The 13,537-nt window shown below is 41.3% G+C and overlaps 1 protein-coding gene across 1 annotated transcript in view; it reads left to right on the top strand.

The window, feature by feature from the left end:
- Positions 1 to 13,304, top strand: part of layna (layilin a) — a 28,429-nt gene extending 15,125 nt beyond the window's left edge. The window contains exons 4-8 of the mRNA XM_057820758.1: positions 1,474 to 1,631; positions 1,703 to 1,744; positions 1,822 to 1,881; positions 6,581 to 6,677; positions 6,934 to 13,304. Coding sequence (XP_057676741.1) covers positions 1,474 to 1,631; positions 1,703 to 1,744; positions 1,822 to 1,881; positions 6,581 to 6,677; positions 6,934 to 7,630 — 1,054 coding nt within the window. The 3' untranslated portion in view covers positions 7,631 to 13,304. The remainder of the gene's footprint in view (positions 1 to 1,473; positions 1,632 to 1,702; positions 1,745 to 1,821; positions 1,882 to 6,580; positions 6,678 to 6,933) is intronic.
- The last annotated feature ends 233 nt before the right edge of the window (positions 13,305 to 13,537 follow it).

The following is a 13,537-nucleotide window of genomic DNA, read 5'->3' as shown; positions in this document are numbered from 1 at the left end:
GAAGCAACTTTTTGGGGGATTCAATGATTTAAAATTTTTAAAAATTAAGTGTTCAAATGCAAAATTTTCAATATCTAATATTTTTTCGCATTCAAAAACTTTTTTTCATGATTGAAATTGTTCTATTGATTGATTTTCCTTTTTTATTTATTTATTTATTTTTGAAGCAATTTATTTTTTAGTTTTTGATTGAATAATAAAGACAAAAATGACCTAGCGAAAATGTGGCCCAAACACAAATCAACATTACTTCAATCAAAAAAAAACCTTGACTTTAACCCCCCCCCCAAAAAAAATCAAAGTAAAATAGCTTTCACATGCATATTTTGAGTTTTTTTTGTTTTACATTTATTTTTGAATTGAAACAGTTTTTTGTTGTTGTTGTTTTGTTTTGTTGTTTTTTTTTTTTGATTGAAGCGACTTTTTTTTGGGTTGAAAATATATATTTTGATTGAAGCTACTTTTTTTTTTTTTAATTGAAGTAATTTTTTTTTTTTACCTCCATATGGCTCCGCCAAGGGGATACAATTTTTGACAGGGGTAACAACATTGGCACGACACCGGCCGGCGTACCATATTTAATGAATGACGATCTATGGCAAAAAGTACTGCCTAAGCAGCCTGATTTAGAATTCCCCTCCAGAATGATGGGAAACAATAAAACACTCATTGTCAAACTTTTCATTATAAATATTCTATAAAGTTTAATTTTATTGCTGACAGTGCGTTTCGGGGTCATCAACATGTTGTGCCCCCCCGCCCCAAAAGTCAAACTCCGCCTATGCAAGTGACCTGTAAATGCGCCAAAACACAAGGAAGTAACCTGAAATGTCCCAAAAAACATAGGTTACACAAAATACAAGTTACTTGATATCTACAGGAAGTCCAAGATGCCTCAAAATCAAATCAAAACCTTGCTACCACCAGTCAATTATTATCAAACTCAGCAATGGACGACCTCAAATGTTGTTTTTCCAGGGCCAATGTTTAGAAATGATTGCAATGAAAACTGGTTATGCCTAAAATTGTGCATTTGTCCTTCAGCACAACACAGAAAAGCGATGATGATGATGATGTCATGGTAGCGTCCTATCAGACTGCTCAGATTTCATCTTTAAAGTGCTGTCTGAATATTGTCTTCATTTCATTTCATTTTTCAATTAGCGTTCGCGCACAGTCTAATGGAATTGCAGTTTTTCGTTTTAAATATACTTCTCACTAGATTCGGTATCTGATGATGGTACGGTTCCAAATGACAGCCCCCAAAATGGCCATTGAATAAGATCAATAGCTCTCTCTTAAACAATTACAGTAAAAGTGGACATTATGACCCCCGAGAGAGAAAGATTTATCGCGGGACCGCATTGGTTTTATCCGAGCGAGCCCAATAAAAGAGAGCATATATTCCGTTGAGGCAGTTTTGAGATAAATGACGGCGTCAGTGTGCGTGCGTATGTTCGTGTGTGTGTACAGGAACTGGCACTGGGATGAGCCATCGTGCGGCTATGAGGTGTGCGTGGTGATGTATCACCAGCCATCCGCTCCGCCGAGCCTTGGCGGCCTTTACATGTTTCAGTGGAATGACGACAACTGTGAAACCAAGCACAATTTCATCTGCAAATACACAGCAGGTAGAGCTCACATGCTGATTTGAAGCGTTTCAATATGTTTACCTCACTTTTTGTTCGATATTCTTCTCTAGACAAGACAGCTGTTTCTTCTCCGCCCAACTCTACACATGCAGGTAGAATGCAAATAGGTTGTTTTTAAGTGTTTTGTTTTATTTTTAACACACGTTACATATGTATTTTGTCATCGTAGACATCTTCCCCTCATCGGTGCCTTGGAATCCAAGCGACCACAATGCAAAGAGGAGTACAGGTCAATATCATTCATTCCAAAAAAAGCCTAGCTTATATTTTCAGGTCCACAAATCAGTGGCGCCTCCAGAAATTTTTCATAGGGGTGGCCAGATGGGGCCACTTAAAATCTTGGGGTGGCCAAAACTAAAAGCCATAATTTTAGGTTTTCATTATATTATTGCAGTAAAAAAGTCAGGGGAAAACACTCAGAAAGAGTTAGGGACACGGCTACTGATATACTTTGGTGTATTGTGTAATATTTGATGTTACTAACGATTTAATGTGCCTAGTCCATAACTGTCCAGTCAACTTTTGAGTTCCATGTATATATTAGGCATAAGGTGTACATTTAACTAGGGCTGTCAAACGATTAAAAATTTTAATTGAGTTAATCACAGCTTAAAAATTAATTAATCGTAATTAATCGCAATTCAAACCATCTTTAAAATATGCCATATTTTTCTGTAAATTATTGTTGGAATGGAAAGATAAGACGGATATATACATTCAACATACTGTACATAAGTACTGTATTTGTTTTTTTATAACAACAAATCCACAAGATGCCATTAACATTATTAACATTCTTTCTGTGAAAGTGATCCACGGATAGAAAAACTTGTAATTCTTAAAGGATAAATGTGAGTTTGTATATTGTGACTAAATATTGCCATCTAGTGTATTTGTTGAGCTTTCAGTAAATGATACTGTAGCGACTTAACTGTTCTGCCCAAATGCATGATGGGAAGTGGTGCAACCATGACTGTGTGTGGTGGCTGCAAATGCTATATATTCTCTGCGTTAGGTACACTACAGGGTGTTTAGAAAAAGATCAACTCTTGTCATTCTTCCCTACATCGCGTCCCACAATATTTATAGTTGCTGTGGGAGAGATGACGAAGTTTTTGCCAATTAAAAGTACAGCCCCAATGAATGCTTGTATCTACTCCACTTACCTGACACTGCCTCTTATCTCTGTATATAAGTAAAACGGCGCCATTGTAGGCTGTTTGCGGTAATGCGTAAGTGAGTCGTACCGCCAATGCGTTAATTGCGATAAATATTTTCATGTGATTAATTTGAAAAATTAATTACCGCCCGTTAACGCGGCATGGAAAATGAATGAATAAATGAAAATAAATCCATTCATTTGAGATGAAATGCCATAACTGATGCTACAACAATCTAACGATATACTGGCAAGCGGGGTGGCCAACCAATTTATAGGGGTGGCCGTGGCCCCTTGGTGGCGCCACTGCCACAAATACAGTGGTACCTCTACTTACGAATTTAATTAGTTCTGGAAGTACTTTCATAACTTGAAAATTCTGTAAGTAGAGATGCGTTTTTCATGTAATTGCCCTAATCCAGACATGTCCAAAGTCCGGCCCGGGGGCCAAATGCGGCCCGTGGTCAAATTTCATCCGGCCCCCAGCCTCTGTCATAAAATCAATAACGTCTGGCCCGCACACAGACTAAATAAATTGGTCAGCAGTACTGCAACCAGCATATGAAGTAGCTTACAGACGAAATGCTGCTCCTCATTTACCCACTAAAAGGCAGCAGCACTTCAACCCTTTATTGCCAAATGTATCACATTTGATACACCTAAAATTTCATGATTTTGAGATTAATTTAGAATTCTGACATTTCTTTTTGGGGAAAAAAAAAAAAAACGATGGATGCAAGTCAACACATGCATTTGTAGGTTCTATGAGAAAAAAAAACAGGACTTAGCTTGAATTATAGATATTAGAGCGCTTATTACATTGCCTGGCACAGCCAGACTATTCTCCCTGTATTTTTCAAACACTGTGAGAAATAGTCTGGGACCCAGCCCATTAACGGCCTCTCGAGCGAGGTACAAAATCAATCGTCCAATCAGATTCGTTTATTTGCGTGACGTGTTCTTAACGAATAACGTCACTCTTGCGCGCCGAAAGTCGTGTCTACAACAACACAGATGGCGAACGGGAGAGCTGAGAATATGTTCTAATCCGCTGTAAAACCTGTTTTAAATTAGCAAAAACACATCGAAACAAGTCATTGACAACAGTCAACATAACTTGTCGCTTTAACAACGTCACGTCTGCCCGTCGCTGATTGGTCCACTCCGCTGTCTGTTTGCTGTGGTTTGCTCCGCCCTCGGAATTTGATCCGCTGGATGGTCGCCAGACTCAATCGCTGGAACAGCGGTGAGTCTGGTATACCAGGCAACTTATTACACATATTCATTTTGACTTTTCTTTTTACAAATTTGAAAAAATGGTTTCATTAGAACCTTATTTTTCAAATTTTGGGATTCTCTGATAATTCTCACACACAAAAATACACACGGTCCCAGGCTTCAACTGGGACCGTGTGCTTTTGTCAGATGAGACCAAGATTGAGCTTTTTGGCAACAAACACTCTAAGTGGGTCTGGCGTGCCACGAAAGATGCGCATGCTGAAAAGCACCTCACACCCACTGTGAAGTATAGGGGTGGGTCAGTGATGCTGTGGGGCTGTTTTGCTTCCAAAGGCCCTGGGAACCTTGTTAGGGTGCATGGCATCATGAATGCTTTGAAATACCAGGACATTTTCAATCAAAATCTGTTGCCCTCTGCCCAAAAGCTGAAGATGGGTCGTCACTGGGTCTTTCAGCAAGACAATGACCCTTAACATATGGCCAAATCTACACAGAAATGGTTCACCAAATACAAAATCAAGCTCCTCCCATGGCCATCTCAGTCCCCAAACCTTGTTTTGTTGGCAAAAGGGGGTTGTACAAAGTATTAACACCAGGGGTGCTAACAATTGTGACACACATTAGTTGATGACAAATATTTTTTTCTTTATGTGGGATTTTTTTCCCCACTGAATGAATGCACTTGTACTGAAGGTTGGATTTTTCTCTTTTTTTTCCATTAAGGTCCCATATTATTTGAATTAAAAAAAATTATTAGAAGCTAAAAAACACATCTTTTTCACGGGTGCCAATAATTATGGAGGACACTGTATTGTTCTGTCAAACACCACAGTTGTTTTGGCTTAAAATACAGCAGTTTCTTTTAAAGAGGAGTGCAAGAGCAGGATCTGCTTTTTCAGTCTTGTCTCTATTTTCCGCCACATACAGTGGGGCAAATAAGTATTTAGTCAACCACCGATTGTGCAAGTTCTCCTACTTGAAAAGATTAGAGAGGCCTGTAATTGTCAACATGGGTAAACCTCAAACATGAGAGACAGAATGTGGAAAAAATAAACAGAAAATCACATTGTTCGATTTTTAAAGAATTTATTTCCAAATTAGAGTGGAAAATAAGTATTTGGTCACCTACAAACAAGCAAGATTTCTGGCTGTCAAAGAGGTCTAACTTCTTCTAACGAGGTCTAACGAGGCTCCACTCGTTACCTGTATTAATGGCACCTGTTTTAACTCAGGTGTCGCGTTAACCGAATATTTTCCGTCATTGACCGTTTTTTTAAAACGGTGACAGAAAAAACTGAAGTCCATCTGTCATTTTGACAGGTTGCAATTCACACCCCAGACCACAGGGTGGCAAGTGAGCATATTAATTAGCTATTGTCTCTCTTGATGCATGACGTTGTTGGCCTCACTCGGAAAAATGTCAAGGCAACTGAGTGTCCGAAGTTTCTTCAAAAAGCCCCAAAACGACGATGGTGTTGATAAAATAGGTGAAAAATGAGTGTGGCCGCAAAGCGTGGATTCAGCCTCCAGAACAACATCAAAACGGCCATGAGAAATCGTCTGTCCGAGGCAAAAGTCCAAAACCTCATGACAATAGCCTCTGCAGCAATCCCAGTTGAGACATTTGATTATGCACACGCGGGCACGCAATTCAAGTCCATGCGCACCAGGAGGAAGGTCTGAGACTGCGTTCAGGCCACAGCAGGTGAACTGTTAATTTCATTGTTCCGTATGTAGCCTACCTACTGGGGGCCACAGTCAGCTGTTTTTGTCACTGCGGAGAAAAAGTTACATATCATCTGCTTGATGTGCGATAGCACGGTGTGGATTCTCTGTTAAGCTTGTTCGGACAGAATATTAATTAAAAATGAATGAAAACTAAATACTATTGAATATGTCATTATTATCATTTTTAAAATTTAAGTGACGGGTAAAAATAGATTATGACCGGATTTTTATGACCCTGTCAGTCAAAATGACAGACAACGAAAATGTCTAGCGCAACCTCTAACTCATTATTGGTATAAAAGACACCTGTCCACAAGCTCAGTCAGTCACACTCCAAACTCCGCTATGGCCATGACCAAAGAGCTGTCTTGGAATGGGCCAAAATACCAGCAACAGTGTGTGAAAAGCTTGTGAAGAGTTACAGAAAACGTTTGTCCTCCGTTAATACCAACAAAGGGTACATAACAAAGTATTGAGATGAACTTTTGGTATTGACCAAATACTTATTTTTCACCATGATTTGCAAATAAATTATTTAGAAAATTAAAAAAAGTGATTTTCGGGTTTATTTTTCCCACATTCTGTCTCTCATGGTTGAAGTTTACCCATGTTGACAATTACAGGCCTCTCTAATAATTTCAAGTGGGAGAACTTGCACAATTAGTGGTTGACTAAATACTTATTTGCCCCACTGTACATATATCTTTTTTTAAATCCGCGATGCATTCCATGCACGAAGTAGCGAGGGATCACTGTATAACATATTGACACCAGTGTGATGTTATGTCTCATTTTGTCTTAGCATTGAACGTGATCTACATCATCATCCCCACAATTCCGCTCATTCTCCTGCTGCTGACGGTAACCTGTGTCTGCTGCTTCAAAATGCTCGTCGCGAGGTGAGGCTCCGACCTGTCAATCCATGACTGGAAGCATCTTGAATGGAAATCGTGCCGGCAGAGCACGCAACGTCTTTAATCTTAACTCAAACCTCAATAATGCATTCTTATTGATCACACATCAGATAATCTGCATTAGGATGAGGATAAACAAGGCGCTACCTCTAAATTTGATACGTGTCTAACACCCCGATTGACCTCATTATTTCTGCCAATTATTTTTTCCACTGCGTATGTTTGTTTTCCCTTCTGACAGACGGACGAAAAAGCAGAAGTCAGAAGTAACGTTGACGGACACGGGCCCGACGACAGCCGACGTGTATAATGTGATTCGCTCCCAAAAAGATGACGACTTGGTATCTGCGCGCCCGCATACCAAAAACACGTCCTTTCTGTGCTCGTCCCCTGACACCCCCACGGGCGATTACGACAACCTCGGAGGCCGCGACACCGAGAGCGGCTTTGTAACTCTGGCCAGCACTGAGAGCTGCTTCCTTAACTTTGACCTCAATGACCTCAGCTTGGGTCGTCGTGGGACGCGCGACCTCTACAACAGCAGCTTAGGTCGCCCGGCGAAGAAGGAGGCAATCGACGGGAGTCCGGCTCGACCCGGACAGTTTTACGAGCGCAGTCTAGGCCGGCGCACCACCAAAAGCGAGCATTTCGGTAGCGGCGGCGCCTACGGGGACCATGAGTTATTTGACGACATCCTTGCCGCGAAGAGGGAGCTCTACGAGCCTAAAGTGGCGACCGGGAGTGACGCTGTCAAGGCTGATATGTATCAGACCTACAGCAACAATGGCAAAGTGGACTCTTACCAAAGCATTCTGGGAACATACGGAGGCCGTAAACCTTATCAGGCCACGCTGGATAGCTACAGAGGCGGCTTGAATCTCAATGGAGGAAGGAGATACCTGGATGAACAACAGTGGCTGGACAGCGAGAAGTACTGAGTCTGTTCACATCAATCTTGTGGATGAAGGTGATAAATAAGCTGCTTGTGCGTGATTGTACATGGTTATGTAAATGGAGCAAACCTTTGGGTTTATAATTCAACTATGTAGTGTATAAATATACAACTCCTAGCAAAAAGTATGGAATCATCAGTCTCGGACGAGCACTCACTCAGACATTTTATTATGTAGAACAAACTCAGATAAAAAGCTTGCAAAAATAATGAAATAGTTCAAAAGTGCGACTCTTTAGCGTTCAGAAATACTAAAAGAAATGAATAGAAAACATTGTGGTGGTCAGTAAATGTTACTTTTACAGAGCAAGTGCAGGGAAATAAATATAGAATCACTCCATTCTGGGGAAAAATATATGGAATCATGAGAAACAAACAAAGAAATAACAACCAAAACACATCTCTAGTATTTAGTTGCACCACCTCTGGCTTTTATGACAGCTTGCAGTCTCTGAGGCATGGACTTGATGAGTTTTCTTCATCAATTTGGTGCCAACTCTCTTTGATTGCAGTTGCCAGATCATCCTTGCAGGTCGGAGCCTTGCTGTGGACCATTTTTTTTCAATTTCCACCACAGGTTTTCAATAGGGTTGAGATCTGGGTTATTTGCAGGTCATGGCAATAACTGGATGAGTCTTTCTCCAAGGAATGCTTTAACAGTTTTAGCTCTGTGGCATGATGCATTGTCATCTTGGAAAATGATGTCATTATCCCCAAACATATTTTCAATTGAAGGGATGAGAATGCTCTCTAAAATTTTAATGTAAACTTTTGCATTTATTGAAGATTTAACCACAGTCATCTCCCCAGTGCCTTTGCCTGACATGCAGCCCCATATCATCAAGGACTGAGGGAATTTTGATGTTTTCTTTATCATCTGTGTAAATCTCACTGGAACAACACCAAACAAAAGTTCCAGCATCATCACCTTGTCCAATGCAGATTCTTGACTCTTGACAAGGTGATGATGCTGGAACTTTTGTTTGTTTTGTTTGTCCAATGCAGATTCTTGACTCTTGACAAGGTGATGATGCTGGAACTTTTGTTTCTCTATAAAAGTAACCTTTACTGACCACCACAATGTTTTTATTCATTTCTTTTAGTGTTTCTGAATGCTAAAGAGTTGCACTTTTGAACTACCGTAATTTTCGGACAATAAGTCGCTCCTTTTTCCCCTCATTTTGAAACCTGCGGCTAATAGTCCAGTGCGGCTTATTAGTTGATTTATTTGGGTTAATATGTCACACTTTATTTGACAGCGGCGTCATAAGCCTGCCATAAGACCGTCATAATTGTGACATAACAGTTCGGATCCTTTAGATCGATTAAAGAGTGAGAAAATTTGCTGGATGACACAAGATGACATCTATTATTAGCATGATAGTGCATTTGCCTGATATGCAGCCCCATATCATCAAGGACTGAGGGAATTTTGATGATTTCGTCAGGCAGTCAGCTTTGTAAATCTCACTGGAACAACACCAAACAAAAGTTCCAGCATCATCACCTTGTCCAATGCAGATTCTTGACTCATTACTGAAAATAACCTTCATCCAGTCATTCACAGTCCATGATTGCCTCTACTTAGCCCATTGCAGTCCTGTTTTTTCTGTTTAAGTGATAATGATGGTTTCCTTTTAGCTTTCCTGTATGAAAATCCCATTTCCTTTAGGCAATTTTGCACAGTTCTGTCACATACCTTGACTCCAGCTTCCTCCCAATTGTTCTTCATTTGTCTTGTTATACAACTTCTGTTTTCAAGACATATGACCTTTAGTTGTTTGTCATAACGTTTGGATGTCTTCCTCGGTCTACCAGTATGCTTAACTTTTACAACCTTGCCATGCTGTTTGTACTTGGTCCAGATTTTTGATACTGCTGATTGTGAACAGCCCACATCTTTGGCAACCATACGTGTAGTGTTACCTTGCTCAAGAAGTTTGGAAAATCCTCTCCTTGGTCTCAAGAGACATCTCTCTTGTTGGAGCCATGATTCTTGTGAATCCACTTGGTCCAGCAGCCCTCCAAGGTGTGATAACTGCACTGTTTTTAACTGCTGACTAACGAGCAGATCTAATCTGAGGCAGGGGCCCAATTAAGGAATGGAAATTGTCTGGGTGTGTCTGTATTTTCTTCTCCAAATGGAAGGATTCCATATTTTTTTTCAGAATGGAGTGATTCTATATTTATTTCTCTGCACTTGCTCTATAAAAGTAACATTTACTGACCACTACAATGTTTTTTATTAATTTCTTTTAGTGTTTCTGAATGCCAAGGAGTTGCACTTTCGAACCAATTCATTATTTTTTCAAGCTTTTTTTCGGCGTCTGTTCTAGATAATAAAATGTCTGAGTGAGTGCTCGTCCGAGCCTGGTGATTCCATACTTTTTGCTTGGGGTTGTATATTTTGAATTGGCTTTTTCGTCAGACCTCTTCCTAAATCAGAAAACATTTGCATTATGTTTGTTGAAAGACTAAATGAACCATCGGTGTGACTGATAATCGTTGTTCACAGCGGCGGAACATAGATGAGCCTCTAAGGGGCCCGGTATTCTGGTGTAAAGTAGGGGTGAGAACCTCTTGGTACCTTGTGCAAATTCTTCTTGAAGAAGCTTCAGCTTTAGCCTCGAACATCATGTTCTCATAGTCCACACGCGAAGTAGAGTGTTAGTATGAAGCATTTTGTTTCTGCTTACCAAGTGCGTAGGTTTGGTCTCAATATTGGTAGGGACGATAGAACAGCATAACCTGCATGTACACTTTTTGCTAGGGACGGGACAGCAAGGCTACATTTCTCACCAATAAGAACCTAATTAATTGATAGGCTAAGTGATTAATGCAAACTAAATCTGTATTGACTTACACTGCTGGCCAAAGGTATTGGCACCCCTGCAATTCTGTCAGATAATGCTCAATTTCTCCCAGAAAATGGTTACAATTACAAATGCTTTGGTAGTAATATCTTCATTTATTTTGCTTGCAGTGAAAAAACACAAAAGAGAATGAAAAAAAAAATTAAATCATTCTCATTTTACACAAAACTCCAAAAATGGGCCAGACAAAAGTATTGGCACCCTCAGCCTAATACTAGGTAGCACAACCTTTAGACAAAATAACCGCGAACAACCACTTCCGGTCTCCATCAATGGGTTTCTTACAATGCTCTGCTGGAATTTTGGAACATTGTTCTTTGGCCAATTGCTCCAGGTCTCTGAAATTTGAAGGGTGCCTTCTCCAAACTGCCATTTTCAGATCTCTCCACAGGTGTTCTAAGGGATTCAGGTCTGGTCTCATTGCTGGCCACTTTAGAAGTCTCCAGTGATTTCTCTCAAACCATTTTGTAGTGCTTTTTGAAGTGTGTTTTGAGTCATTGTCCTGCCGGAAGACCCATGATTTCTGAGGGAGACCCAGCTTTATCACACTGGGCCCTACATTATGCTGCAAAGTTTGTTGGTAGTCTTCAGACTTCATAATGCCATGCACACGGTTAAGAGTCCAGTGCCAGAGGCAGCAAAGCAACCCCAAAACATCAGGGAACCTCCGCCATGTTTGACTTTGGGGACCGTGTTCTTTTCTTTGAAGGCCTCGTTTTTTTCCCCTGTAAACTCTATGTTGATGCATTTTTCCAAAAAGCTCTACTTTTGTCTCATCTGACCACAGAACATTCTTCCAAAATGTTCTTGGCTTTCTCAGGTAAGTTTTGGCAAACTCCAGCATGGCTTTTTATGTCTCTGGGTCAGAAGTGGGGTCTTCCTGGGTATCCTACAATAGAGTCCCTTTTCATTCAGACGCCGGCAGATAGTCCGGGTTGACACTGCTGTACCCTTGGCCTGCAGGACAGCTTGAACTTGTTTGGATGTTAGTCGAGGTTCTTTATTCGCCGTCCGCACAATCTTTGAACTCTCTCGTCAATTGTTCTTTTCCGTCCACATCTAGGGAGGTTAGCCACAGTGCCATGGGCTGTACACTTATTGATGACACTGCGCACGGTAGACAAAGGAACATTCAGGTCTTTGGAGATGGACTTGTAGCCTTGAGATTGCCCATGCTTCATCACAACTTTGCTTCTCAAGTCCTCAGACAGTTCTTTGGTCTTCTTTCTTTTCTCCATGCTCTATGTGGTACACACAAGGACACATGACAGAGGTTGAGTCAACTTTAATCAATTTTAACTGGCTCAGATTCAGAGATTTGTCATTGACACAAGCTCTCACATGATGACAATAGATGACAACGAAATTCCGTTCGATGAGTGAGCATCTGGCCGCTGGAGACAGTCCACGCCGCCAACTTCTCTTCTTCAGGAATTACAGAGCAAGTTACAAGTAGAGCAGTTACAGAAGTTACAGTACACACATATATCATACAACATAGCAGGGATATGACACGACGCACAGGTCACGTGCAGGGATTTTTTGTACAAAAAAAATGAGAACTACTAGTCGTGGCTGGAGGAAGAGGGGGGTCAGTGATAATAAGAAAAAGGCGGTGGTGGACTGGAGGGGGGTAGGTTGTGTTTTAGTGTGTGTATGCACATGTCTATCAGTATTTGTACGTGTCTGTAGATAAGAGTCGCAGGGCCCTGTGACCTTCCTTGGGAAGAGAATCAAGGGCAAGAGATGGAGCCATCTGTGCGGCTCTCTCCAGGAGAAGGGAGGGGTTGGATAAGGGTGTTCAGGAAAGGAAAATTATAATCGAATTAAGCCGAATAAGTAATTTAATATGTCCAAAAATACAGTTGGTCTTCAGTCAAATTTGCGCTCCTCAGGGCGTAGGTCAGACCTTAGGTCCCTTAAGTCATTGCCAATAGTCGCGGTCTGCGTCGACAGTTCCGTCACCTGGCGCCAGGTAGCATCCACTTTTACCCATCCTTCCTCAGACCGAACCGTGAGTCCACGGAGCCAGTTCTTGATCCGAGCCTTGACGCGGTCCTTCAATGCCTTGAATCGCACCGTTTGATCCGTGGACAATTTGTTGATTTCCTTGAAAGCTGCCGTCTTGGAAACTTTCCGGTAGAGCAGGGCACCTCCTAAGCCAAGCAGAAGAAACCCCACGACCGTCACGCCAAACAGCCGAAAATCCTCGATATCTTCCACAGATAGGACAGTAAGACACGCTGGCTTCCAGTGATCCCATGAATCTCTCAATATATCCAGCAGCCAAGGTACCATCTGGGCGAGACAGCTCTCCTGGTGCACTGTGTCTTGTTAAATATCTTGTCAATTGCGCTGGGAGACCAACTAATCAGATCCATTTTCGTATGAGAGACCAGCAACAGCTGATCCACAGGGGAAAATACATAAAAAGCAGACAGACTAGACTGACGAAGATGGCGAGCAGCAGGAGCAGGGAGGAAACACGTCCGCCCCCGTCGATGGCAGGAAGAAGAAAAAGGCTGCAAGTGTGACTTAGTTATTGCCACCACCTGTTATCTGCCACGGGTAAGTAACAGGTGCTGTTAATTACACAAATTAAAGAAGTATCACATGATTTTTCAAAGGGTGCCAATACTTTTGTCCAGCCTATTTTGGGAGATTTGTGTAAAATGACAATGATTTAATTTTTTTCCCCCATTCGCTTTTGTGTTTTTTCATTGCAAGCAAAATAAATGAAGATGTCACTACCAAAGCATTTGTAATTGCAATCATGTTCTAGGAGAAATTGAGCATTATCTGACAGAATTGCAGGGGTGCCAATACTTTTGGCCAGCAGTGTAGGCGTGACTGATAATCGTTGTTCATAGCGGCGGAACTTAGGGCGGCCTCTGCAGGTGTGAAGTGGGTGTGGTTGGTCGAGGGGAGGTTCAAACAGAAGGTAAGATGATGCGCGGAGCAGTAATATTGTGTTAAAATAATAGAGATGTCTCGATCGTACATTTTTGCACCCGAGTCCG

This window comes from Corythoichthys intestinalis, chromosome 18, assembly GCF_030265065.1.
Source record: "Corythoichthys intestinalis isolate RoL2023-P3 chromosome 18, ASM3026506v1, whole genome shotgun sequence".
In the NCBI taxonomy this organism is placed as follows: Eukaryota; Metazoa; Chordata; class Actinopteri; order Syngnathiformes; family Syngnathidae; genus Corythoichthys; species Corythoichthys intestinalis.
Note: the sequence above shows the minus strand (reverse complement) of the source record. Positions and strands in the feature narration are given on the sequence as shown.